The sequence below is a fragment of the Platalea leucorodia genome (genome assembly GCF_965183815.1).
Source record: "Platalea leucorodia genome assembly, chromosome: 2".
Lineage (NCBI taxonomy): Eukaryota > Metazoa > Chordata > Aves > Pelecaniformes > Threskiornithidae > Platalea > Platalea leucorodia.
The window spans coordinates 102,724,657-102,752,551 of NC_138824.1; the positions used below are offsets into that span (position 1 = coordinate 102,724,657).

Genomic DNA, 27,895 nt, shown 5'->3' on the forward strand with positions numbered 1-27,895 from the left:
GATACTCAGCATTTGCAGGACAAAAGCGATCCCGGCTTCTTAAAGGACGGGTGCTCAGGAGAGGTGCACAGACACATTTGCGTGCTCGCATTCTAGCTCAGTGAGCAAGACCTCCGTAAGCAGTCCTAGGTTAGACTTAGCCCAAGTTGGCTGCCCTTCTCCCCCCCCCCCCCCCCCCCCCAAATAAATTGATCTTTTTGATGAAAAAGTATCCGTTCACATCATGGGCATAAATAAAAGAAAAAGCAACAGTACATTAGAACTCTCAAAAATCAGGTTTTATTTAACAGTATGAAATAAGAGATCTGGGAATCCAAATTACACATGTAGGACCCTCACTAGCCCTTATTTTCATGGCGGGTATTGGCAACTTGGAGGAAAAAAAAGTTACAGAAATAACTTCTCATCCCAAATTCTTCAGGCATTGAGGTTCTTCTGTTCTCAAGGAGGCTCTTCATGAAATTATATACTTTTGCAGAAAGCTGAGTTTTAAGAGAGTGAAAATTGTGATAAGTTTCCATGAAAACAAAATTGGAAACCTGTTTTCCTTTTAAGAAAATAACGGAAAAGTCTTTTTTTGATGTGGAAATCCTGTAAATGACAGACTTCTGTCTTCCAGAATCTGGCACTTCCTGGTTTTGTTTCCTTTGGTGGTTTTTTGTTTTGGTTTGCTGTTTCTTTTTTTTTTTTTTTTTTTTAATTAAAAAACTGAGAGAACAAGCAAAGAAGTTCCTCGTTTAATTTGGTTCTGACTGAAATCCCAAAAGCAGATGACACTTTTCTGATGTCCTCTATAGGCATTACAAATATGTTCATTTTGACCTTCTACTTTTGGAACATCATGAAATCACTGAGAAGTCAGTTTTTCATTAGCAAAAAATTTGCAAGTTACAAGAAGTTTTAAATTACTACTAGAACCTATAAAAACTTGTGGATTGTTTTCATCTGTATCCTCATTTTTTTATACCTCTATATACATACAGAAAGCTGGAAGCTCTTCCCTGGCTGTAGCACTCAGAAAAATCTTCTCACCAGCTGACAGGGGAAAGAAACCACTGCATGCGCACAACAGTTTTATCTGATAACTGCAGTTAAAGACCATCTACAAGCAAATATTCAGCTTCCAGTTAACTTTATAAACATAACCTCCAGGCTTCCTAGAGAATATGGACCATGGAATGTGGTTTTTCTCTGCTTGACGTTGCCAGAATGAAGTATTGTATGAGCTGCCCCGCTCCTCAGTTTCCTCTCAAATGCAGAGCCACACGCAGTCGGGAAAACGATGCCACATCCATTAACTCCTATATGGATGTCACAGCTTAAAGAACACTCCAGGTACTCCATGATGTGGGCCAATCCAGCTGACCAGCATTTCTAATGAGTTCAGGGAATTTATTATTATTATTCTTTTTGTATATATATATATGTATATATATATATTTACTGCTCAGTACATTAGCTGGCAATAACATCTTTAAGTGAGGCCATAATGGCAATACATTATAGAATAAGTACACATAATATTTAGACAATATAACCCACCACCACACAGATTTATGCTCATAGTCTAGAGCTGTTTTTACCCTCCCGCAGCCACGCTAGCCCTGCTCATAGCCCAGAATGCCTGTCCATCTAATGAAGTGTTTTGGAGGCAGCAAGTCAAAACACTGTCCTAAAACTAAAATGAGATTATAGTTTATCTTGTACTTTGCAAATCCTGTTATTGGGTTATCTCACATCCCTTAAGCAAAATCTCTTTGGAATAGGGACTATTTGGACACATGCCTAAAATACCTAGCATATAAGAAAGCTTTTTTTTTTTTTTTTTAAAATATCCTTAGAAAGCTACACTGTATTCTGAATGAGCATTACTATAAATATTTTTTCTTCTACTTTTCTTCAAAACAGTGGAGAAGGGATAGAAAAGCAAAAAAATACCTTCTCTAAACTAGAAAAAAAAATTGGGTTCTATCATATGTTCCTGAAAAGTTCTACTGTGAATCTTTCCTGGCTCAGCAAGAAAATAAGCACTTTTCATTCTTTATTTTTAAACCTACAACATGGCAAAACATTTCCCAGCAAATGCCATTACCTGCACCTTCACACACCACCTTGTTCCCAACAGAAATGTTTGTTTAAACATCCTGTTCATTTCTAAAGCTTCAGTCTCTGAGGTGAACACCGCTTTCCCTGCCCCATCCCAGTTATCTAAAGGTGGGAAAAAAAGTGACTGCTAGTGTCCACAGTCTGTCAGATTAATATTTGCAATTCAAAAACCTTTAAAATAATAATAATAAAGCTTAAGTGCAGTGTATACAAATTTAAGAGGCCTGGAGAACATAATACATGCTTAAATAGGCTTTTACAATATTCATATTCGTGAAGTCTCTCTTATTCAAACCTCTGCTAACACAGCTCATTTTCCTTTCTTTTTTTCCTTTAGTTCTGTCCATAAAAATTCAACTGGCAGTAAGTCTTAATGCACCAATATTAAAATTCTCCTTTATACACGCTGGTGAATTGCAGCTGTGTGCTTTTGAGGCTTCTTCCTTTGAAGAACACAAACAAAACAAAGAAGAAATCAAGATGCAAACAATAGAATATCAAACAGGCATAAGGGTCCAGCTTGTCCAGCTTCTACTTCAGTGCCTAAAAGGGACAACATTCACTTTGCTCTGTAAAGGTCAACTATTTTGTTTACGCTCAAACCTTTGTCAGAAGTTTGTTCAAAAACTGCTTCAGTTAAAGCAGGTGCTTTTACCGTCTCTTCAGCTTTTGGAGAAATTTTGCTATTTCCCTTGAAACAAATTTCACTTAGCTCCATCATTCCCAGATGAAAACCCAGAGCTCACATAAAGGGTGCCAATTATCAGCAGTTCCTCATTTCTTACTTCCTAAAAAAGACCCAGAGGCAGAACTAATTGTACAGTACTGATTTCTGGCATATGTACCTTTTAGCTTTCATTGCCGTTGTTTCTTGCTGAATATTAAGAGGAGTTTTGAATGTATCACAGACTCTTGCATCAAGATTTTAAGTTTCCTCAAAGAGGGACCACACTAACATTCTTGTGCAAGCAAACATCTTGCTTCTTAAAGTCAAGAAATGCACAACACACTAACTAAATCCAAGTGACCACGAATTCCAAGGACAAAACTTAACAGGACCCAACAGATTTACACTTACAAAGATATTTCTTGAGAAGCTTAATAAATTTATGTATCACTACAACTTCCCCATGATAAACCTCATTCTCATGCTCTGATCTATACCATGCACGTAATCATCACCTCCAAATTTTTTCTAGACCCAACAAACCCACAATATCCCATTAATCAGCCATTTACCTCTTCTCTCCATTAAAATAAAATTTTTTTAAAAATTTAAAAATAAGTATGAAAGTTCCCCAGAAAAGAAAACTCACTCAAACAGAACAGTACACAAAAAAGTCAAATAAACTTACAGGAAATTTATTCCAACTAAGTAATATTTGCTACTGTGTGTATTATTCAGGAACTTATAAACTATATAGACTACTTTGCTACTGTTTTCAGAAGTGCTTTAGTAGTACTACATAGGTGAATAATGCACCAGTAAAGACTTTCACTGCAAAAGATTTGTACAAAAAAGAAAAGCCTTTGTAGAAAGGATAGTGGTTTTTATTGTAGTCTTAGAAAATATTGAATTATGAAAGATACAAAATCAACTGTTGCAACTATCTGTTTATTTTACAATCTGTATGCCATCATACTCTTATGGCTTTAAGATAGTCTGTCCAAAGTATTTTAAAACATGCTTTAACAAAGTATTTTACAATTTCAAAATCGAGTATTTCTTTACTGAAAAAAAACAACCAAGCTCCAAAACATTTACCTGAGAATTCTGTATCATAAAATTGTCATTCATTCTTAACTTTTGCAAGTTGATGATATAGGCTATAGAAGTCAACATGCAACTTGTAGGTCTACCATATTAAATAAATATTTTAAAAATTATTTAGATGCAGCTGGTTAGGCAAAAACCCACCCTCAAACTTCATCAAGTTCATCATATGTTTAAAAACATGACATGAATTTTATCATATGTCAATGACAGCCATGATTTCTGCACTGGAAGCCCTGCACCGTTTGCTGGGTGGAATTCAGACCCTGGCTGATGACCAGACTGCAGCAGTGGAGCACAACTCTTTGGTGGATGTTCCGGCCTCTGAACTTGGTAATCGCTGACCTTGTTTTCCAACATCCATAGCCAAGTGTGTCAGGGGTTTGGGCCACTGGATATGTTTAAGTTCCCAGCCAGTCATTCTCTACATATGTGCTCCACCCCTTTATAACAAACATTTAACCCAAGGAATTCCATTTCAGAGTATGTGTACTATTAGGACAATGCTTTAATGTCATTATCCACGTCATTTCAGAGTATCACCAGTCTTAAAAGTGATAGTATGTATGGACATTAGAGAGGTTTAGGGCTTTGTTTTATTTGTTGTTGCTTGTTGGTTTGCTTTTTAAATAAAATGGAGACTTAGGAGCAAAACACTGCCCAGGGTGGCAGCACAGGAGGGAGGCAGGATTAAATTAACCAGGCATATACAGATGCTGGCAAAAAAAAAACCAAAAAAAAAACCAAAAACAAAAAAACCAACCCAGAGACCTTCATGAGTAATACATATACAGGAACAACATATATAAATGATAGTCATTTAAAAGAATTTCAATTATCTGAAAATATATCCAAAGCAGTAGAACTCTCACGATGTCTGCCATATAGTATTTATTTCTGAATTTCAATTACTGCAAGCACTGTGATTTATACAAGCTATGCTCCATTAACATAAATTTTCCCCTTAAAAAAGTAATGATATATGATGAAAATCCAAGGATATCACTGAGATTTGAATCAACTTTCAATCCCATAGGTGAGGTAGTGTAGTCACTTGTATTACGTGCTGGTTATGAGAAGTACTGTTGAAATCTGTCAAATTTTTAATTTTTGCTTTAAATAAGTGGCTTAATAGTCTTAATATATTTATTAATGCTATGTTACCTATAAGGGGGCTGGGGGAGGGAAGGAAAAAAAAAAAAAAAAAAAAGAGCCTTGCCAAGAACAAGTTTTGTCTCACTGCAAGATAAAACTGCAAAGCAGTATTTACAATAGTCCTTTGCTTAGTTGCTGCCTACTGTACATGCACACAAAGACACAAAAAGCTAATATACATTCTGAGGTAGGAAATGAAGAATTCCACTGGCTTGTACAAGATTCTTCGTGTTTTGTAAACCAGCGAAACCAAAGTTTTCTGTGGTGAGGTTCAATACTTAGTTCTGGCGTGAGAATAACATCTAAATAACAAAGCATCATTGGTACACAATATGCATCTACTGCCATGTAAAAAATCTAAAAAATGGGGATTATTTTTAGTAGCTGAATTTCTCCTTCACAAAGTAAATAAAGGAAATCTCTCCAGCTCATTTCCTTATTATACTTTCTGTATGTTTATACTTATGACACAAGCCATTGAAAATGTATTACAGGTTTAGCCATAAAAGTATCCTGAAGACTAAAATTCTGAAATAGATCTGTACTGGTCCCAGTGATCAGAGAGCAAATACATTTGTAGATTATTTAAGGCAATTAGGCACTGCAGTTGAAGAATCTGGTGCCTGAATACCTTAAAAAAAAAAACAAATCTGTCCTTAAACTTTCACAATACTTTGATTCCAACTTACCACAAAACAGCAGTGAGCTTGAAGGTGCTAAGACAGTAAGTCACAATACAGCAATGAATTTTAACAAGCACATGGGATTCGGATGCCAGAGGATGCAATGCACACTAATCAAAGAATTGCATCAGTTTCAACCTTCTGCCTTTCCCAGTATGTTGTTATTCCTCCCACAAAATTTAGAGAAGAGAATAGTATGCTGCAGCACCTCCACTGTTCCAGTTGTCTTAACTACGTACTGGAGAGCTAAGACAAAAGCATATATTCAATAAAAGCTGGCTCTGATACAGGGATGTGAACAGCAGGAAGTAATGAGCTGTTCCAGAGTGCACTTGCCAGAATCTCCTCATATTGTCATATTATCCTAATCCATCTACAAAATAAACATTTACAGACCTATGTATGCTTCACAAGGTTTGTCTACCAGGAAAAAAGAAATCTTAAAGAGATAAGAATTCCAGGTATAGAAGTTATTGTGCATAAACACCTCTTAGGAGGCTTTTCTTGAGATGCAGAGTGGCATTAGGTACTGTGGCATAAATCAGAGTGAAGGCTGCTCTATACCTGAATGAAAGCTTCCTCACAAATAAACATCTGTGCACAGAGTTTATACCTTCCAACAACTTTCTGAACTCTCCTTGGCATCACCACACAGAAAAAGCTCCAAGGCTGACATATATGAATTACACTCCAGAACTACACAGAGGAAACCCAAAGCTTGCCAAGTAATATAACAACCATGTAATTGTCAATGTAGTTTCAAAAGATAAAGTTTCATCTTTTCTTTCACTTATTAAGTTACTTTACAATAATGCTCAATCTCGCTTTTAGTTGCAATGTTGAGAGGCTGGCAATAGGCAGAGAACAGATTTACTCATCTGTAGTGCATTTGTCAGTCATTTGCTGACAGAAGTCTGTGATACCACCGCTCTGTCCGCACTGTTCCACAAGCGAAGTTTTCTCCAATGTTCTTACAGAAACTGGATGCAGTTCTTGTACTTGATCATATGTTGCATCACACACACTTTGCACACACGGATAACAAGAACTCTGCTCATTTGTAGATGTAACACCTGAAAGACCATCTGCTAATTCTATACACGCTGGCATCGCAAGCTCACTATCAGATGGAGCTGTTCGTTCTCTCTCCGGGAATAAAAATGAAAGCGGACAATCTGAGGAAGAATATTTTGCAAGTATTTGTATTTGCTCGTGACTCAAAGCTGCTTCCTTACACACCTGCTGGCAAAGTCCAGTCAGATTCTGCTTTGTCTCACCCAGAGTTGACAAAATGTGGTTTCTTTCCTTTAGCAAGTTCTCCTTCTCATTTTGCTGCAAAAAGAAAAATAGCCTTTTAGTCTACATTTTAAAACAAAAACTATGGTTTATGTTCCTATCAAAACTAAAACAAGACTGTTAATAATCTGGTCTGCTGAAACAGAAGTAATTTGGCAATAAGAAGGTAAACAGCAACACAATCAAATGCCTATCAAAAGGACAATCGTAATCTCTCTTCAAGCATCATCAACTCAGCTATTTGAAGTAATTTTGCAGACATACAACTTTTTCAGAACTCGTGCTGGCAGCCAAAAGAGTAATTTATAGTTATTAAATAAATGAAATCTGGCTTCACTTACTATAAATGTTCCTGAAACACAAATTCTACAGACTAACACATTTAAACCATTACCACTGGGTCAACAAAACATTAAGCAGAGCAGTCTTCAGAGAGGCTTGTATTTTAAAAGTTAGATGTTGAAAACCAGACATCACATTTTCACTACTGATACTACTCTGCTAGATGAAAATAAATTCAATTCTCAAAAAGCGCCAAGTCCACTGTAGAACAAACAATGGAGTTAAGAAGAGTTTCTAAAGTAAATAGAAAGTATAGGAAAGTTAAAGAAATAAAACATGCTAAAATTGTAAACAAAGTATTTTCTCTGGAAATGCAGCAATCCGGTTTCTTTCAAAGCACTGACAAGAACACTACAAGTTAAAGAATTTAAAGTAGAGTGACAGAGGACAGTCAGATTAGTGAACTGGAGAGACAAGAACAGGGGTGCCACTAGGTAGGTAACCTACTATTGAAACAGAATATTGGCTGAATGATTGAGTTTTATTCACACAGCTAACATGCTTAAGAGAGGCAGATACCCCTCAGACATTAAATAAGACCGTCCTTGCTCTGAAGAGCTTACAATCTAGCTACACAATGCACAAGGATTCTCCAAACACAGGGCAGCAAAAGGGATGGCAGTTCACTAATGAATATCAAGTAGAAAAAAGAACCATTCATTAAAAATTGGCCTTTTTTTTTTTTGGGCCTTTACTTCAGTGTCATGAATTTTTCTGAGTCTTCTGATACAACTGTCTGAAAATGAAAGGACATCGATAACTGAGGGGTCTAATGATGGAAACAAGCAACATCTGGAATAAAGAAAAATGAGGAAACAGCAAAGGAGGACAGGAAACAAGCAAGACCACAATGAAGCAGCTGAAAGAAAAGGACAAAAAAACCCCCAAAACAAACGTGCCACACATTTTGAGTTCTATAATTAATTAACCAAAAGAAGAGGCAGAGTTTTGAAGACATACAAAGCTTTAAATAGGTTTTAAGAAATAAATTTTAATCATAGGGACTGTGTGTTATCGCTATTGCTATGTCAATTCAGTCTTAGAAAGTTTAATTATTTCAGTCCTCCTCACACCCCCTTTTGCAGGAGAAACTCATACTGCAACCTCTACAACTTCTTTTTGAAAGAATTGACTAACTTTAAGTGGCATTTTGCAAGAGAAGCAGTTGTTGCCAGTCCTTTTTGCGTAAAATGATTAGAAAGAGTGCTTTGCTAATAAACTTCTACTTGTCAGCATACTGGGAAGCAGCTGTTATCAGATCGCCTAATCTGAAATCACTTTATGTACATTTAGGGTGTATAGAGGCACTCAGCTGTGTATTATGGACTGATGAAGTTATCTGTACTGCTGTTTAACACAAACTTCAACATTCAGAAATTGTTATTCCAGTGTAAGTTCCCCGCTCCCATCTGAAGCTGTTGACAGATTAATACATTTAAATATTATTATTTTATTTTAGCAGCATTATACTAATACTGCAAAGTAATGCCAGCTAGTTTTGAGGTCATAGTAATCATCAAACTGAGAGGTCTTTTAATTCTTCTGGTGAAGAATCTATTTAGTTCACACACTTCTCCCTGCTATAGTATATACAACAAGATCTCAATTACATTTCTTGGATCACAGTTTATAGTATGTCACTCACTGACACATCCTCCTCCTGAGCTACAGAATCTTCAGGGAAGTAGGGTTTCTTGAGGCCAGTTGTCCTTTACTCTGCTCCCCCTCACAAGTACCCTCAGTTTAAAGCTTTGAAGTAAGAAAGTACAAGGAATGTGTATATACACAGGTGCTCTGAAAGAGCTGTTTCTAACAGGCTAACATCTCCTTGAATGGCTTACATGTACTCTCAAATATGGAACATTAGTGAACAACAAGAACACACAGGCTCACCTGAAAGATCAATAAGCAAAGACTATATGGGCATCAAAAATGACATTATCAGTACAGAAGATCAAGAGAAATGACTAAACTTATTCTCCCAGATAACAGTTAGATTCAATACCAAACAGCATTTTTCTTCAATATAAGTAGAGCTTAATGGAAGTCTTCCAATATTACAGAATCACTTGGGTGGGGAGATACCTCAGGCAGTCTGTAGTCCAACCTCCTGCTCAAAACAAAGTCAGCTCTGGGTGAGATCAGGTTGCTCATAGCTTTGCTCAGTCATGTCACGAAAACCTCCAAGGACAGAGCATGCACAACCTCTCTGGGTAACTTGCTCCATTGCCTGCCTGTCCCCACTGGAAAAAAGTGTTTCTTTATATCCAGTTGAAACATCCCATTTTAGTTTATGACGACGTCTCTTGTTCTCCTGCTGTGAAGTACTACTCCCTGGGAAGCCAAAGATCTTCCACTCCCAATGGTTACGTGATCTTGAGGACTTCCCCACAGATATGGGCAGGTGGGTATCAGGTCTCCCCACAGCCATCTCATCTCCAAGCAGAAGCCCTGTTTCTTCTGCCTCTCATCACAGGAGAAGTACTCCAGGCCTGACCATCCCAGTGGCCTGCTCCTAACCTTGCTCCAGTTTGTCAATGTACTTCTGGCACTAGGAGGGGTCAAAACTGGGCAAAAGATTCAGTCTTACATGTGCTAAGTATAGGAGTACAATCACTGCCCTCAAACCACTGGCTGTGTTCCTGTTAATACAGCCCAGGACCCTGATGGCCTTTTTTTCAGCCTGGACGTGCTGCTGACCCATGCTCAGCTTTCTGTCTGCCCAGACCCCCAAGGTCCTTTTCAGCAAAGCTACTCCCCAGCCAGTCGGTCTGCAGCCTCTTCTCATGCAGGGGGTTAGTCTGTCCCAGATATAGGACTTTCCCAAGAAACACACCACAAATCTTTTAATCTGAGAGAACAAAAACCTGATAAGCAGCAACGAATAGAAATTAATACAAGACAACATGCTGCACATACTGGAAGCCAGGATGAGGACTTTAACCAAACAATATTTCCTAACAGGCTATAGTAGAGAGTATTATCTACTAGTCAAGAGTTTTCAAAGTGTAGCTACACCATATTACCCTCTCTCAAAGCCACATTACAGAGGATACCATGAGAAGATCAATGACTAACAAGTCTGAGAAACAACCAATCCAGAGAAGGAGGAACGAGGCAGGAGTCATCATACATGAAGCAACCTGGATGTACCACACAATGCCCTTCACAGATGTCTCTTTTCTTCCACCCATCTGGAAATTATGCCTAGACGGATCTTAAAGTTTCTGTATTCGTGCACAACTTACACAAGTTTGATGGTGCATAACATCAGTGGCTGTCAGACATGCTCAACAGCTCCAAACACGGACTTTTCAGCAAGTTCTGAAGACGCTTACTTGCACAGTTGGAAAAAATAAGCGACTGGAACATGTTTGTGCCTAGAGCGTGATTCATAACTCAGACCTCACCACACAGTTCTCAACACTCATTGTCTAGACCTTTACACAGTGGTATCTGCCAAAGAGCAGACATTCAGTCTGTTCTAGCACAAGGCCACAGAAGAAAGGATATTACACTATGACTATCAGTTACTTAGCCAACTGCAGGTCTAATCTTGCAGCTGAATCTCTAATTTTCCCCCCACCAAGTGTTGCACAACATTGACAAAGTTACATAACAAACAGAAATGACAATATGACAACAAAAACAGGCAGAAAGTTCTGAACTGTCAGAAATGCAACTTCTCTCTTTAGTCAGACTAATACAACTGTTATTAACATGATCACCTGATTTCCCTTCCTCCCAGAGTGTCTTCTTCATTCAGCACACTGAATGACTTGCTCTGTCAACTCACCAGGGCCGTATGGCACTGCAGGCCTTCCTTCAAAATCTGTCTCCTTTGTTGCAGAAGTGCATATAGTGAAGATGATGGACCGCTTCAGGAAAATAAGTTGCTAGCCCACGGCACTTTGCTCTAATTTTATTTTCCTTTTCACTCTCAAGTCATAAGGAGAAGGGTGCAAGATGACTGCACATGTTCCTAGCTAATGCAGATATGAAATTCATGTACCTAAACACAAAGTCTAAAACGCTCCATAAAAAAGAATTAAAAGTACAGTAACCCTGAACGACTGAACTATTTAGTGCACATGGTACGATCAACTATGAAACTGAGATGAGAGGGTCAGAAACAGAGACCAGAAAAAAGCCACTCACACTTATTTCCTTGCCAGCAGAACTTCAGATTATACACACTTCTTTTAAGTTACATATTTATCTTTTTACTGACTTTTAAGAAGGAGAAATTATATTAACAGATGGTTGCAGAGAAATCTGGATGCATTAATTCCTCAGCCACAATCCTGACACAACTGCTAAAAAGGCAAGCAGCTTCCTGAGTTCTGCTGTATCTTCCGCCTTTCTGCAAGGGTCTCATTTTTAAGATTCAAGACTCAGGAAACAGTTCACCAGCCCATGTTGATATGTTACAAGAACAATACTTACATAACTAACAATTGCATAACTGTAAAGTTGATCATGAGCAATACCACGAGCTGAAGAACAAAAGCACAAAGAAAGAAAGGAGAAAGAGGTAGAAAAAAAAAAGTAAGAGTGGGATGATGGTTTGGGAGCCATTCTGTAAAGTTAAGCTCAATCCTGATGGGCTTCAGAAACACCATTCACCAAAAATTATGCTGTGATGCACTTTTACTTGAATGGAAACAAGTCCACAGAAGGAAAAAAGCATGTACTTTAGAGTAAAGCACAGAAAACCTAGAACTGCTATCGAGAAGTCATCTAAGACTGGTAAGTTTTCTAAGCTTGAGTGGAAAAAGTAGAAAGCCACCTCACTCTCAAACTACTGCCAGATGTCCAGTCAAGATGTTTAGAGAAAGACTCAAGTCAACAGTAATGAATATTTATACATACCAGTTTTTCAATTTCAGATTCAAGATTTTGTATGCAGTCAAGTTTTCTCTTACGACATCGCTGTGCTGCAATTCTATTTTTACTTCGTCTTCGGATATCATGAATACAGTCCAATTGTTCAGGAGTTAATTTGTGCATTTTCAGAAATGATTGGAAGTCATTTCTGGAAAGTGAGATAATCCTTTGTGCATTAAATGGCAGTTTTACCTAAAATGTAAGACACAGTTGTAAATCAAAGGTGAAACTGATATACACAAACACCAACAGGCCAATTCAAGTTTTTATTTTAAGCATTCTTTACCACAAAACTCGTCTTTCTTCCTAAATCTCAAAGACAAGAGCGAGCTAATGTAGCCATCAGGTGAGGTGGATAAAACCCAGGGGTTTCAACTACATGAGTTCAAGCACAGGCGAAATAACTGAGTACTTTGCATATTTACACTAGATGCTCAAAAGCATATTCAGAGTAGGATGAAATCTGTGTGTGCAGCAAATAATTATGTGATACACTCTAGGAAAATAAGTTATGGTTAGGTGGTGCTCAAAACAGGTGTCAAGAATCACTAATACAGTCTAAAGTTTTCCCTATGCTGCTATTAAGATTGTATCCTGCATACATTTTTATACCTATAGTTTTCTGCAGGAAAACTTCATCTGAAACAGGCATTTACTTAAAATAGAGAAGTTACAATATTTGTCTTGTAATTCTTAATGCTGGAGGAGAGAACCAAGCTCTTGCTACTGTCTGTACACCTGAGCTACAGAAGCAGGAGCATCCGAAACATACATAGATCACAAAGTCCCAATTAATACTGAAAAAAATCTTTACCTTTACAAAATAATTGCCACATTGTATGAAGTATCCAACTAAAGACACTTTGCTTTAATCCTTACATTTGAGTATATTAAGTAGCAGAATATGTTACCTTGCTGCGGTCAAAGATAGGAATTTAGTTTACAAAGCAAACAGAAAAACCCTTTCTGTGTTTGGCTACCACTGGTGACAAACAGGCAAAAAAAAGGACAGAGTACTGCCCTCAGCAATGATGCCATCTACTTCTTTGTCATGTAAAGATGAGGAATGTATTTAGCCAATTCTGGCCTTTTGTTTGGCCTGCCAATTTTCTGCATTGATGGTCGCTTTAGCTTACTTTAAGTCTCAGAAAGGCTCTGCATCTTGAAAAGAAAAATAACTAGTGCTTTAAAAACAACTGAATTTTCATGACATTAAATGACCCATCATACAGAGCGTCACACTGCAATTCTATGAACTGTGACAGAAATCCTTCTAGGTATATAGTAAAATCTTTTGAGATTAGACTTCTTATTTATGGCATCTGCCTAAAACACTACCAAAGCAATGACATAAAGGGAAGAAGCGCCAAATAATTTCTGCAGTTGGGAGGAACAAGCATAACCTCAGTTTTAGAGAAGGCGATACTATTCAAGCAGTCTTAAATACACAGCTACTGAAGCCAGCTTGAAAACTTAATTTTCATTTCACAATAAATCTGGAGTATCCTTTCTCTCCCACCTTCTCCCCACAACTCAAGAATAAAACCAAAGAAAAAAGTTCTATAAAACAAAGATTCCAAGAAGTTTGGAGTTTTCTTAAGTTTAACTGAAGTAGACAAAAAAAAAAATTCTAAAAAAAAGAACCCCCATGCCTTGGTTTAAGACTCACAACCTTTTCTGATAAAGTTGTTCCAGAAAAATATCTGAAGAGATCTAATACCTAAGCATCTACCACTTCAATATCCTACCAAAAAAAATACTTTGTAAGTCTCCCTGAATTAACAGTGATTTTCCATAGAAACCTTTGAATGGTTATTTGAAGTTTCATTTCCCAGATTTTTAAAACATCAACCACCCCCCAGCCCCAAGAAACTCAGAATTAGGTTTTTGAATAGGGCCTTAAGAGATAGGAAAGCAAAGGATACACCAGGATGTTCTTACCTCACATTCTTGTTCTCTTGCTGAACAGGATTCACTGTCTCCCTCGGTGTCAGTTTCTGAATCCTCTCCCAAACTTATCACGTAATTATAGGGACACTGTTCTTGTTGCTGTCCCTGAACATAATCTCCACTGCTTATTTCAGAGCTGTTGGAACATCCTTCAGTACTAAGGTTGCTTATAAAGGGGCAGTTGACAGAATTCAGTGTTGTAAAAGTTCGTTGAGAGCAAGGTTCAGGGCTTTCACTGATCCTGATACCCAGCCACGGACACTCTGACTTTTTCCCCGAATATACTGGCTCCAAGCACTCTTTTGGAACTGCAGGTGGTAAATGTATTTGACAGGCTTCTGTGCTGTAAATATCACTCCAGAACCCCTTTGCTAGATGTTCTGCTACCTCTCTCTCCACACTGCTTCGATCACCAGCTGACGTAACGTTAGTGGCTTCCCTAGTGCACAAATCGACCTTTGAGGGTGCATCATCTGGATTTTCAATTTTGTCATTCTCAACTCCAGTACCTGATACAGTTTTTTCAGCTAAGACTGTATTGTTTTGCATACTACTGAAATTCAAGTTACCATATTGCTCACAAGTATGTAAAAAAGACACAGAATTGAGTCCATGAGGTGCAGCAGAGTTTTGGGGGAAAGCAGCAAGATCCATTTTCTCCACAGGACACGGCACATTCTGAGTCACAGAATCTCTCTTTGACACTTCCTTTTTCTCAATGCCTTCCTCCCCTTCTTCCATTTTTACCTGAGTCTCTTCACATTTTGAGACCAGCTGCATAGGTACACACTCCTGAGCTTTTTGTATGCCATCATTATCAGATATTTCCTTCTCAAGGAAAGTCACAATTGGTGGCACCTGAATGTCTTTAATACTGGAACTGGACTCTGAAGTATGAACTTTGTCATTTCCAAAAGCTTTCTGGAATTTCCTATACTTTGGGCACTGAGAAGATAAGTTGGAAACACTACCCCTTTCTGAATGTACAGGATCACATGTTTGATTGGCATTATCTTGAAGAGCAGGCGATGATTTAGCATTTTCCTCATCTTTACAGAGCTTTGTGTCAGGAGTTTGAAGATATTCCTTCTCTAAAAGTTCTTCTGCTTCATCATCTATTTCTAGATCTCCATCATCCACATTGCCAATTTTAGGGTTTGTCTTCCGACAACGCTGTGTACAACACTTCTTCCTAGGACATTCCTGCTGATCCGATTTAAAGTCCAAAAATTTGAATTTAAGAAACTGAAAGCAAGATTCTTCGATGTTGTGTACACCCAAAAATTCAGCACATTTGCAAACTTCAGACACATTGTCTTTATTTAAAATAAGTTTAGCTGTGTATGCAAAGTGAAGCAAAGGACTGAATCCTTTAAGTGTTACCTATTAAAAAAAATAAAAAGAAAGAAAAAAATGTATGGCCAATATGGGTTTAAATAGAGAAACACACAGAACCCAAATTTCCCTGTGAAGAAACGAAGCCAGCAGGACAGAATACAAGACAAAAGCAGATTTGTTCCACAGAGAAAACCTGGCCACGCTCATTCTGAAACAAATCTTCTGATACAATTTTATCCTGTACATTTTGTGCTGATTATCTTCTTCACTGTGATCAATCTCTTAATAAAATGTTCTGACAATACAGTAGTGACAAGTGAAAAATATTGCTGTACACTGAAAACCATTAACTGCATTCCAACATTACAAAGAGACCTTTCAAACCCAAGTTGTACATTAATTACTCTAGAATAAGATCAAAATGGTGCTGGTATTTAGTTGTTCCTTTAAAGAGCAATTACTGTTATTTGCTCAGTCTTATGCATCATTGATATAAAAAGGTTTGAAAAAATGGAATTTGACTACATGATTATTTATTACTACAGCCACCTAACTCCTTTCTTCCTCCCACAGATGAAAAGAATTGTACCAAAAAAACTGTACACTAAACCCAATTATTCTCAGTTTGAAGCCTCTTCGGAGTAGGCAGTTTTAATTGAATATTTCAATCATTACCATCTCAGGTTTTGCCACAGAACAGTTGCCTAACAGGGAATCCAGAGATAAACAAAAACTGTATCATTACAAACTGAACAAGATCATCTTCTACGCATGAAAAAGCTACTAAGGAATCAGGCAGAAAGCCGTAAACAGATCACTGTATTACAAATTACATGACACTTCCTTTAGCCTTTCCCTGCAAGTGAAGGATAAAGCTGTATGTCCACCATTACTACGCAAACTCAAGCTCACATTCTGCTCCCCTCCTTTATTGAAATGAACAGGACTTTATACTCAGTAAAGTGCTATATTAATGCATTAACTATACTGAATTCTTCTGCCAGCAAGATAATTAACTATACATGCAATTTAATTTAGGAGTCAGTTGAGGGTTTCTTTTGTTTGTTTTTTTAGTGGTTGTTTGGTATTTTTTCTTAAAAGAACATAAACAACACATGAAAGGAAGTTGAAGAGATCTGCACAGAGGCAGTTCAGTGAAATTGTCCGTAAACTCTTATGACCCATCTAACGAATTCCTAAAATAGCATTTGAAATATGCTCTGGGGAGAAGACTATTGATTATGACATCACATTAATTTATCCTTAATTATGTGGGGAAGGGGAGTGTAAAAGATAGTTTATCCATAAGCTGGCAAGAAGTCTTCAACTTAGTATAGTCAATAAATTATTAAAGTGGGTTTACAAACAAGTGACATTCATACATGAAACTGAACAAAACAAATACAATGGTATTTCAGAACTGTACATTCTTTCTCTGTACGGTAGAAACACTTATTGCTAAAAACTGGAAGGATCGAGAGGGGGGAAAAAAACACTCTGTACTCCTTTCACTTTCTCTTACACATTTCTAGCTGGCTATCCTCAAACAAGATAAAACACTAGAAAGACTCTTGGTCTGACTGACCTAGAAAAGCAACTCTTGCAGTAGCCATTTATTTAATTTTTATTTGGGCTGGAAGTCTAACTCAGAGTAAAAACATTGGTAGAAAACAACACAGAACCTACACCAAGATGTCAATAGTTAGTCTTTATAATATAATATATATGAAGTATATACCAAAAATATTTTGGTATCTCAGATTGTGGACTGGTGTCTTTCATTTTAAACTTCAAATACTTTGGATGATTAAAAAGGTTAAGAAAAATTTTAAAAAAATCACATGTCAAACCATGTGATCAGTGTATGCCTCTCTCCTAAATATGCAGCTTCATAAACTGACTCATTTCAAAATATTTAGCAGTTCCCAGAAGAGAAGTTCAAGTTGCTGAGTCTTAAAACGCTTTTACCAAGTAAGTGATCAGATCAAACGATTAAAAGATGAGATTCACTGTTAGTATTTTTTGCTTGTTGCTTCAGCAGATTCAGTTCTTATATCAGTAATACTAAATTACATTAAGAGTACTCTTAAGTCTACATTGTAGTAAATATCAGGATTATTATGCTCCTCCATTTTCTTTACAAACTCTGGTCCCTTCTAACTCAGGTTTATTTCATGGGTTCATTGGAACACTGTTGCTTTGCATCAGAGACTATGTTTCCCCTCTCCAACTTTGATGTATTCTTCCAATATCCCATTTTTTCCATCATCCCAAAGCATCTCTCTCCAACATCAGAAGTTTTACACGTCTCTAATTTCCCTCTTTTATTCCAAACCATGGCTTTGTGTCCCCCAGCATCCTACTTCCCTTCCACATCAGCTCCCATCATTACTTTTGTTTTAATCTGAGATACGCTGAGGCTATCAACATAGGAAGCTACTAGGAAAAAAAGTATAAGAAGAAATGAACACACAGACACAGTAAGAAGGTTGAGTAAGAGTGACATAGTGGTATTATGCTGTAATGTAATTTTTTAACAAATTCATTGATCAATCGATAATAGCAAAGACCACTGAAGCTCTTTAAAGAGACCACTTAATCCCTTTTAGTTTTCTGTTTTCTATAAAATCAGAAAGGTTCTGGTAACAGAGAATCCTTGTGCTTATCTCAGCATGTTACAAAGCCAGTGAGGTAGCTACTATATTGAAGTACACGCTTTCTGAATACATCATCTCTGCATTAACACTCAACTCATTCTTGAGCATGAACAAGTTTATAATGTAATCTCCAATGTCACTATAAATATTCATTGATGCACACCTTTCCTCCAACTTCAATGATTCTAGTTGAGTTGCCAACAATTTTCATGTTATTTCCTACCCCCAAAGCTGATTACCATGAACTACCTCCCAGAAAGCCATTGGTTATTTAACAACCAACTCTTCAGATTACTGCTACCGTTGGGCACAATCAGAGAGCTTGGAGGCTCTTCACTTTTCATCTACAAGCACAGCATTTCATATAAAAATCCAGTCACTTGCTTGCCTTATTCCTCTTATAACTTAATTAAATACCAGCTGGAATCTTTGAATGTCTTGGACGCTCCAGATATATAATAATAAATTTTCTTTCCTATGGATGTCACATTCTGGCTCATTCCCACTGAATGCCTTGAAATTCAATCTGATTTAAGAATATGTATTTTAGAGGTAAAAGAAGAAAGCAATTGCAATACATTTTCTCAGTCTTAAAAAGTAATAAAACACAGCAGGAAAAAAAATCAAGCTGCTAATGATCAGTGTGTAAAAAGGACGGGGAACTGAGCAGAAGAAAATTGTTAACTGTAAGCAGTAAGCAAGGAATATAAGCATGGTTGTATTACTCAAACATATGAAACCAAATCTTAATGACACTGATTTAAAGGTATTAGCATTTTAAGCTTTAATTTGTTTATTTATTACTCCCAAAGTATTATCTTTTCATATAGGAGGATTAGTTCTACAATACCTCTTTACCGTTTAAGGCCTGGTTTTTGACAAACTTACATGCTTTGGATCAGGCACACAATTTTAAAATATATACTTAATTGAAAAGATCTCCCCTATAAATTCCCCAAGAAAGCATTCACTTATCTTCAGTCTGTGACATACACTCTGATCTGTTTAGCCTTTACCTCAACCAACGGCAGCTTTACAACTTAGAAATTCCTTCCCCTCAGTTCTTAACTCTCTTACCTTAACTTCTCAGTTAAGCACCAGCCTACTGTAAAACAGAATTGAACAAAACAGATTAGAAGCACTGGCAGGTAAAATACAGAAGGGAGTGACACTCACCTCTTCCGGTAAAGTGATGATAAGATCAGCATCCACCTGGCCCACAATTCTTGAAAGGAAGTAACTGCTGCAAGCTGCAAGCACAGCTTTGTGAGCCCGAAATCGCTGATCTTCCACTAAAATAGTAACATCACAAAGAATATCTTGCTTTCTCTGATCGTCAAGACTGAGAAGTACATTGGTACTGTGTACTGAAGACTCATATGCAAAAACCACACTATTCTTCTCACTTAGAGACATTCTGTATCACAAATGGTAGTGTAAGTCTCAGTGGAAAGCATGCTTCTATTCTTCAAATCTGGAGGAAGAAAAAACGAGTTGTACACGTGAAAGTCATATCCAACAGCAACTTACTGATACTAAAACAGAACAAGCAAACTGTTAAACATGCATTGCCTGATCTAATTCTTTTTAAGACTAATATTAATACTCAGTATTTCATACATGTTAATACATAAATACAGGCTTATGAGCATTTGAAGTACCCAGACCTTAATATGTACATCTTAAAACACTGCTTTAGTAGTTTCATAGACCAAAAAAGGGAACAATTTTTCATGTGACTTCAGTGATAAAGAACAGATTCTTCCTCAGCAAGTGATTAGGAGTCATAACTTTACCATTACACTGAAAAATTATTTAACCTATTTTTAGTTATCAGTATATTCTGACTTCAACACTATGAAAATGTAAAGAGAAACAAGAAAACAGATGCATTAAGCCAAAATTCACCAAAATACTATGTAAGCTACTTCTGCTTACTGATTCACCCAGTACAGACTAAAATATTTGTGTTCTATCTTCTTTCAAAAGTAGTTTGCCTGCTAAACCAATCAGGCATTGGTAAAATACTCTCATTTTCTCTCTAGTAGGTTGATGTTTTGTTTTCAAAGCAGATTAGTTCTCCTATTTTCTACCTGCCTTAATTCTCTAATGCAGCCTTCCCCCCCCCCCCGCCGCTCATCACTATTTGAATTGTCATGCTTATTAAAAATTTGCTTTCCTATTTGATCACTATGATTCAGATCACCTGGCAATGGAATCCCTTTTGTGACAGAGCATCAAAGTTCTGAAATAACAGTATTTATTGGATAATAAACAACAATAAAAGTTATGATATTTAAAACCTTGAAATAAACTTATATGTAACTGTCCTGAAGCTATTCCTCAACTCCTAGTATTTGGGGAAAAAAAAAAAAAAAAAAAAAAAAAAGCTAAGAAGAAGTCAGCCCTCCTAGAGAGTGCAAAGTTAAACAGTATTTCCAAGTCAGATCTTTACACTGTATTTCTAAAATCCTATCTTCTTTAGATGGAGCCTTTCTTCCAGTTAAAAAAAAAAAAAAAAAAAAAAGAAAAAGAAAAAAGCCTAATAAGAAGTGTCCTTGCATCTAAGGCTCAAGGAAGAAACCATGTAACCAGATTTGGAACTGTCCTGCAAGGAAAATATGATATTACTGGGAAAAGTGTTACCTTAACAAACCGAGCATTTAGATTACACTGGACTATTCTACCCAAGAGTTACTGTAACTGAACACAGTTGCTGAGACACACTTCAGCTGACACAGGACTACCCAATCATTATATTGCTCAATACAGGTTGTTATGGTATGCCAGCTCCCAACAACAATAAAACTGTAGCCAATGCAAATCTTCAGTTTTCAAATATGGCAAACTTTCACAACACGGGGAGGGAGGAGGGCATGGCCATTTTTAAACACAGTGGGGGAAAAAAACAAAAAAAACCAGCTATACTCCTGGTTACTCACTACTCAAGCTATTTTCATGGCATACAGGCATTCTTAGTGATCTTTTGAACAGAAAGAGAGAAGAAAAAAATTCACATTTCCAGTGGCAGTAGTAGCACAGTACCAGTCTGGACTCCGGTAAAGTGCTGAGCATCAATCAGGATTACCTGTCCTTCCCACTCCCTCATGGAACTCTGTACACTCAACTTCCCTGTCAACTTTACCAACAAAATGTACAGGTCATAACTTGGCAAAAACAAAGAAAGTAAGTCTGTTTTGGGGCATCTGCTTAAACAGACAAGATTTTGTTTTGTGAAAATAAAAGTTTGGGGGGGGGGGGGGGGTAGTTACACAAATCAGAGTTTTCCCACTAAGCAATAGCTATACCATGTGCTGTTAACCCTAAAGGGCTTATTTTTGGAAGTAAAACCACCAGTTTAAACGTTTTCATATACCTAATGACAAGACTAAAGAGATTTGTTTACTTACGAAATATTTAATTTCCAATCAGTTAAGAACTGATTAAATTAAATTAAATTTCCAATCAGTTAATAGCTGTCAAAGTTATTCATTAAATTCTATTCTTATAATAGCTTATGAGAAGTAAGCAGTGCAATATAAATCATGTATTCCTAAATTGTTCACTCTATATCCTCAACTTACCATATTCTTCGTATATTACAGCATACGCAGTTTAACAAAGAATGACTCCATATTTGTTACCAGAAGCTCTAAAAAAAAAAAAAAAAATCATCATAAAGGAACAGGGGACAAAATGGAAGACTAAATCCAGGGTGGTGGGGAGCGCAGGGAAGTATTAAAGATAAGGACATATTTTGGGGTGAACACCGAGGCAAAACTCATGAGGGAGACTATAGTTATAGACAGGCCTTTAAAGGTCCTTTTTTCTTTCTTCTTTTGAAGTCCCAAGTTCTCCCAACCCTCAGATAGACAACCCATGTATCATATATGCTGCTCGTTGGTTTTCCCTTATACACTAATCAGTTCCAATACCCAATTCAGCTCATTACGCTTTCATACCATGGAAGGCTAAAAGGAACAGTAGTGTGTATATATCTGTGTGTGTATAAAAAAATATATATAAAATACATATATATGCGCAGAGAACACTCAACCCTCCTTTTCACTTCATCTCCACAAGGCACCCAACATGCTTTCAAAACAGCGTGCAGCCTACTTGAAGCCCTGACAGTGAGCTTCCAATGTTGTTGCTGCCAAAAAAAATTAGGTTTCAACACTGAAACACTACCTTCTGTTTCTTGAGAAGTGAAAATAAATATTCAATCTGACAGAATGTTGTACTTCCTAATGTGAAGATTTCATCAGCCAAGTTACATCCCCACTATTTTTAAACAGGATGCAAGTTTTTTTGAGGTATCCAAAATATAAAATGCAGCATTTCATTAAGCATTTCAAAATTTAAAAGAACCTTTAGAAAAAAAAACAACCAACCAACCAAACAAAACCCCACCACACATACCACACTCAAACACTAAATTTCTCTCAGTCTTCTTTGTAAATCTAATTACTGCCATACATGATAAAGAGAGAAATCAAAAGGACAAGAAGCAGAAGACTGAAAATGCTGGTGAAAACAAAAAGCATCAAACAGGAAAGGGAAAACGTAACCACTGTAAAAAGCTGTGACACTTTAGAGAAGTACTAACAGAGGTCACACTTGTGAATGTCTTAATTCTGTTTTCCAGTTGTGTAATAAAGGCATGGTACCACATTTATGATAGTATTTGTCATGACAGCCAACGAGATTTTCCACGGCGGCATGTAAGTACAAAATACACTTGTCCATAAGTAGATTTGTTATATACATATCCACAACAACAAGACTTACTGTCATACCAAAGAGAAAAAGAACATCTCTTCTGTAAATTGTTTAATTTTCTTATACTTTAATATTCTCCTGGAGCACTCAGAAATTCTTAAAATTAATTTCATTTATGGATGGACAAAGAGGGGAAAAAGTGTGAAGCGGAGAAAACAATTCAGTGGTGCTTTCTGAAGAAGCTTTATAACTTACAAGCTCATGCTGCAACTGTCCTACAAGAACAGACCCTTCTAGGCTGTCTTCCTCCCAGTGCAGGTGTCCATTTTACATAATTTTCTACAGATATTATCTATCAGATTTTTCCTCTCCTCTCAGACAGTTCAAATGAAAGCAGCAACAAGTTACTAAAAAGAAGGAAAACGGACACTACAAACAATGATAACACAAGTTAATTTTTCTTGGAAACCAGACTAAAACTCTTATTCTACCATGCTATTTTTACTTCAAAATTAACACTTATGTAAGAAAAACTAAAAGCAGCCATAGATAACTTGTGAAAGTATTCCAGAAGTTAGCAGATGACTGTATATTTAAATCACTGTTCACTAAGTCAGTGTCAACAACCAGCCATGTGACCGAATGCAAAAGATGCTAAGAAACAAAAACACGCAAGAATATTCTTTAATATATGTGATACAGCAGTTGCCATCAAAAATAAGAAGAGTCCAAAAAGATCTTCCAAAACTTAAAATAGTCCTTACAATGCAGGTTGAAAGGATTAAAGAAGAAACAACATGAAAACTCACTAACTACAAATCCCCAGTTAGTGGAAGAAAACTAGTACTGTCAGTACAAGAGCATTCCTCAAATTCCTCTCACCTGAAATTCTGTGCACCTAATAACCTCATAGTCTTGGGGAGGGGCGGGGGGGAAGGAGAGAATGTATATAAACACACATGCTAGTATCAAAACTACAGAAAGGAACACTTGCAGCTGAATGAATCAAGTTCTGCTTTGAAAACACAACAAAGCATGCTACTATGAAGTTTCCATTCTTTGTCGGACAGTGATTTTGAGATAAAAAAATGTTTTGCATAAGGGCAAAAATATTTTCTCCTAAATACTGGCTATAAAACTTCGTTCTGCTTTATCAAAGTGAAGCAACTCCAATTTTTTTTTCTCTCTACTAGCATATGATTCAACAGGAAAACTATGCCTAACAGGTACCTGTAAAATTACCACATCTTCAGTAAATGTAGATACCTCTACTTTTAATTCACTAGATACATACATATTTATTTTCAAAGAACATATAAAATATGTATTATATTAATGAAAATTAGCACTGCAACAACATTTACAAAAGGAATATACATTTGTTTAAGTACACAGCGTAGAGATCAGAGCAAGATGCCTATCGAAACTCATTGGCAAATACAGGTTTCATCCAAGACTCATTTTTGTGATGCATTTAAAGTTATTCATTAGCTTATATTATTAACATGGAGGTAATTGCAAAGTATAGTAAGTGTAAGTACTTTAAAATTAGACTGCGGGTTTGCTCATCTGATTGCTTACAATTGGTAGTAATTACTGCTCTTTAACTCCTAGCTGACTGCAGAATAAAAGAAGTTAGTTAAATGATACTCTACTTTCTTCCCCCACGATCTCTGCTTTAAAGAGTCACTTGGTGCAGGTCTTTAGATAAACCATAAAGTCTCCCCATTTGATACTTAAAAAAAAAAGTATATATTCCAAAGATGATAATCATTACGGCTGAGACTGGGTAAAGCTATAAGGAATTGTTGTTGCTAAGTTACAGAAGGAAAATAGTAATAGATAATATTACCTTGGAATAGATAACATAAGAGTAGGTACATATTACCAGGATAAAACTCATAATAGTGTGATGTATTTCTCATCCACACACATATGTATTTGGCACAAGGTACATTAACTTTCACACTCAGCAGCACCACCACAACGTGTAAAAGTCTGCACTCAATATCCTGTGGTCAACAAGAAAAGTGTTATGTGAGAGGTGAAGGAAGCTTTGAAGCATCAAGTTGTCACTGAAGGTGACAAAAGCATGCACAGAAAACAGCTTACCTCCATATATTTACGGTAGGGCAAAAGAACTGCTTGATAAACGTTTAAGTGTGTCTCTGAAAATTCAGACAATTACACAGTCCTGGAAAGAGTTTTGTATTGCCTTTCACAAGAAAGGTATATATACTTTTGAATAATACGTGTAAATATAGAAATAATGTATTATATAAATAATACATAAATTTTTACATAAAATATATATGCATATATATTAAAATAATAATAATAAAACCAGTAAATGCCTTTTACAATAGGTCTTCCTAGCAAACCACTCCTAAAAGTTAGGATTTGACACAGTACCACTTTCTCAAGTATTTAATGCTGATGAGTTATTTTCCCCATTATGCAAAGGACAGCAAAACACACAGTGTATGTTTACTGACATAGAACGCTCAATATGAGCATTTGCCTTTTTTTTGTGTTGTTGAGCCCAAACTTCACAATTTACCATAATGATTAAGTCCTTTGTGGTTGCAAAAAGCTGGTAAAAAACAGAAGTCCCATTCAAAGGAGAAAGTTATAAGGCTAACCAGAGGCAACAGCAATAATATGCAGATGTTAAGCCAACATTCAAAACCATAGAACAATAAAGCAACTATACTACCCATCAGCTCACTGCAAATATTAACATCAGCAGCAATTATCCCAAATCATTGCCACTTATCCAGATGCCAACTGGACAACTACCAAAGAATTCCAGCTTTTCTGTAGGCAATTTCTAAAATGAACACTCTGTCCAAAATATTTTATTAATAACAAATGCCAAACATACAGGATCATAAAAATCAACCAAACTGATTAAATAAACAAAACATACTATTATTCAATGCAGTGAATTAATAGTAAGAACTTCTTTAGACTTTAAATGAAGATTTAAACAGAGTATCTTGCATTTTGCATCAATGTTAGAAACCCCCTCAAAATGCCATATAGTTGTCGTGGTTTAACCCCAGACGGCAACTAAGCACCACGCAGCCGCTCGCTTACTCCCCCCTGGGTGGGATGGGGGAGAGAATTGGAAGGGTAAAAGGGAGAAAACTCGTGGGTTGAGATAAGAACAGTTTAATAACTGAAGTAAAATAAATTAGAACAGTTAAATAGGCAAAGCAAAAGCCGTGCATGCAAACAAAGCAAAACCAAGGAATTCATTCCCTGCTTCCCATGGGCAGGCAGGTGTTCAGCCATCCCCAGGAAAGCAGGGCTCCATCACGCGTAACGGTTACTTGGGAAGACAAACGCCATCACGCCCAATGTCCCCCCTTCCTTCTTCTTCCCCCAGCTTATACACTGAGCATGACGCCATACGGTATGGAATAGCCCTTGGGCCAGTCTGGGTCAGCCCCCCCCCGGCTGTGCCCCCTCCCAGCTTCTTGTGCCCCCGGCAGAGCAGGGGAAGCTGAAAAGACCGCGACCGGTGTGAGCGCCACTTAGCACCTATTTAGCAACAGCTGAGCACGACTTAGCAAGAACCAAAGCATCAGTGTATCATCGACATTGTTCTCATCCTAAACCCAAAACACAGCCCCATACCGGCTACCAAGACGAAAATTAACTCTATCTCAGCTGAAACCAGGACAACAGTTTACAACTAAGCTTTTCAGTAACTTGGAAAAACAGCCAGGTAACACCAATTCTATATGCTTACAGCTGGTTTATGTATACTTGCACTATTCTTTCTGAACAAAGACGACAAAAAGAACAGCTGGAAGTGTCTCTGCCTGCCTATGACAGCTGCCAGGAACTTTACCACAGAATAACTTAGAACAACAATGAGACAGCTAACACAGCGGTAAATTCAGTGTCCTTTAGTTTATACTCAAACACCACAAAAACTGAAAAGGGCGAGATTTCAACATAAAAAGGGGTATGCTTTACAGCTAGAGTGTCTGGAACGTCAGACCAGCTGACACTGGAAGATCCACTGGTGGCAGCAGAAGAAAATTCACAACTTGAAAGAATGAATGAGTCACAGAAATGAGCTCCATAGGCTCTAAGACTCCTTAAGGCAAACAGCCAAAGAATACTAAAATGGCCCTTAAAACTGAGATACAAGTTTCAGAGTGCAAATCACTGCCATTTCTGCTTCTATTTACATTACGACACACCTATGATTTGTGTACATGTTTACCAAAATACTTTTTGAACATTCCGAGTTTGAATGTTTCAAGTGTCCTTAAAATATACTAAATCAGAGCACAGAAATCCATGGAAATCAATAATGGTCATGCCTTTACTACTTAGAAGGCTTGCACTTTCAGGAAAGACATAGCTGATTTGTCAAACTTACAATCTAAACTCTTCGGGATAAATCTAAGGACCTGGGAAAAGAAAATCCAGCATCTAATGGTCACCAAGATACAACGGGAACCTACAGGCATTTGGATTCAATCGAGTCTAGCATCCAAACCTAATGATTGTCTGTGAAAGACTCAGTGTCAAATAAAACACATGTACATTGTTACCATCACCTGCAATACACTTAATAGCAAGTGGGGCAATAAACCAGAATAAATTGACCTGTGGTTCTTCTCTCTTAAGCTCTACTAAGATAGCAATGGTACTAGCAAGAGCCAAGCAAAAATATATGAGCTACGGGAGTTACATCGTATCAAGTCAGTGCTTTCTTTTAAAGAGCAACAGCCTCTTACCTATTTTCCATCAGTCAATAAATCCATTTCAGATATTCCTAAAAAGAAGACCTAACCTTTTATTCCTAGACTCAGGTACCAATTATGTGGCTTTACCATCACAATCAACTCAGCCTATACGTATGGGGATTTTTTTCTGACCTTCAGCTACCATAAATTTCCTGTAAATGATCCAGCCCAAAAGTTACCCAATTTACTAAAAAAGTAAACAAAACCCGGCTCCTT

The 27,895-nt window shown here is 37.0% G+C and overlaps 1 protein-coding gene across 5 annotated transcripts in view; it reads right to left on the reverse strand.

The window, feature by feature from the left end:
- Positions 1 to 263: 263 nt before the first annotated feature.
- BACH1 (BTB domain and CNC homolog 1) overlaps positions 264 to 27,895 on the reverse strand; it is a 33,094-nt gene continuing 5,462 nt past the window's right edge. For 4 of the 5 annotated variants that reach the window (XM_082337738.1, XM_082337741.1, XM_082337739.1 and 1 more), the window contains exons 2-6: positions 21,773 to 21,840; positions 19,365 to 19,662; positions 14,185 to 15,576; positions 12,229 to 12,435; positions 264 to 7,050 (exon numbers count right to left, since the gene is read on the reverse strand). In XM_082337738.1, coding sequence (XP_082193864.1) covers positions 6,589 to 7,050; positions 12,229 to 12,435; positions 14,185 to 15,576; positions 19,365 to 19,604 — 2,301 coding nt within the window. In that variant the 5' untranslated portion in view covers positions 19,605 to 19,662; positions 21,773 to 21,840 and the 3' untranslated portion in view covers positions 264 to 6,588. Of the gene's footprint in view, positions 7,051 to 12,228; positions 12,436 to 14,184; positions 15,577 to 19,364; positions 19,663 to 21,772; positions 21,841 to 24,762; positions 24,788 to 27,895 lie in introns of those variants that run through there. The other variant, XM_082337742.1, reaches the window with a different exon arrangement.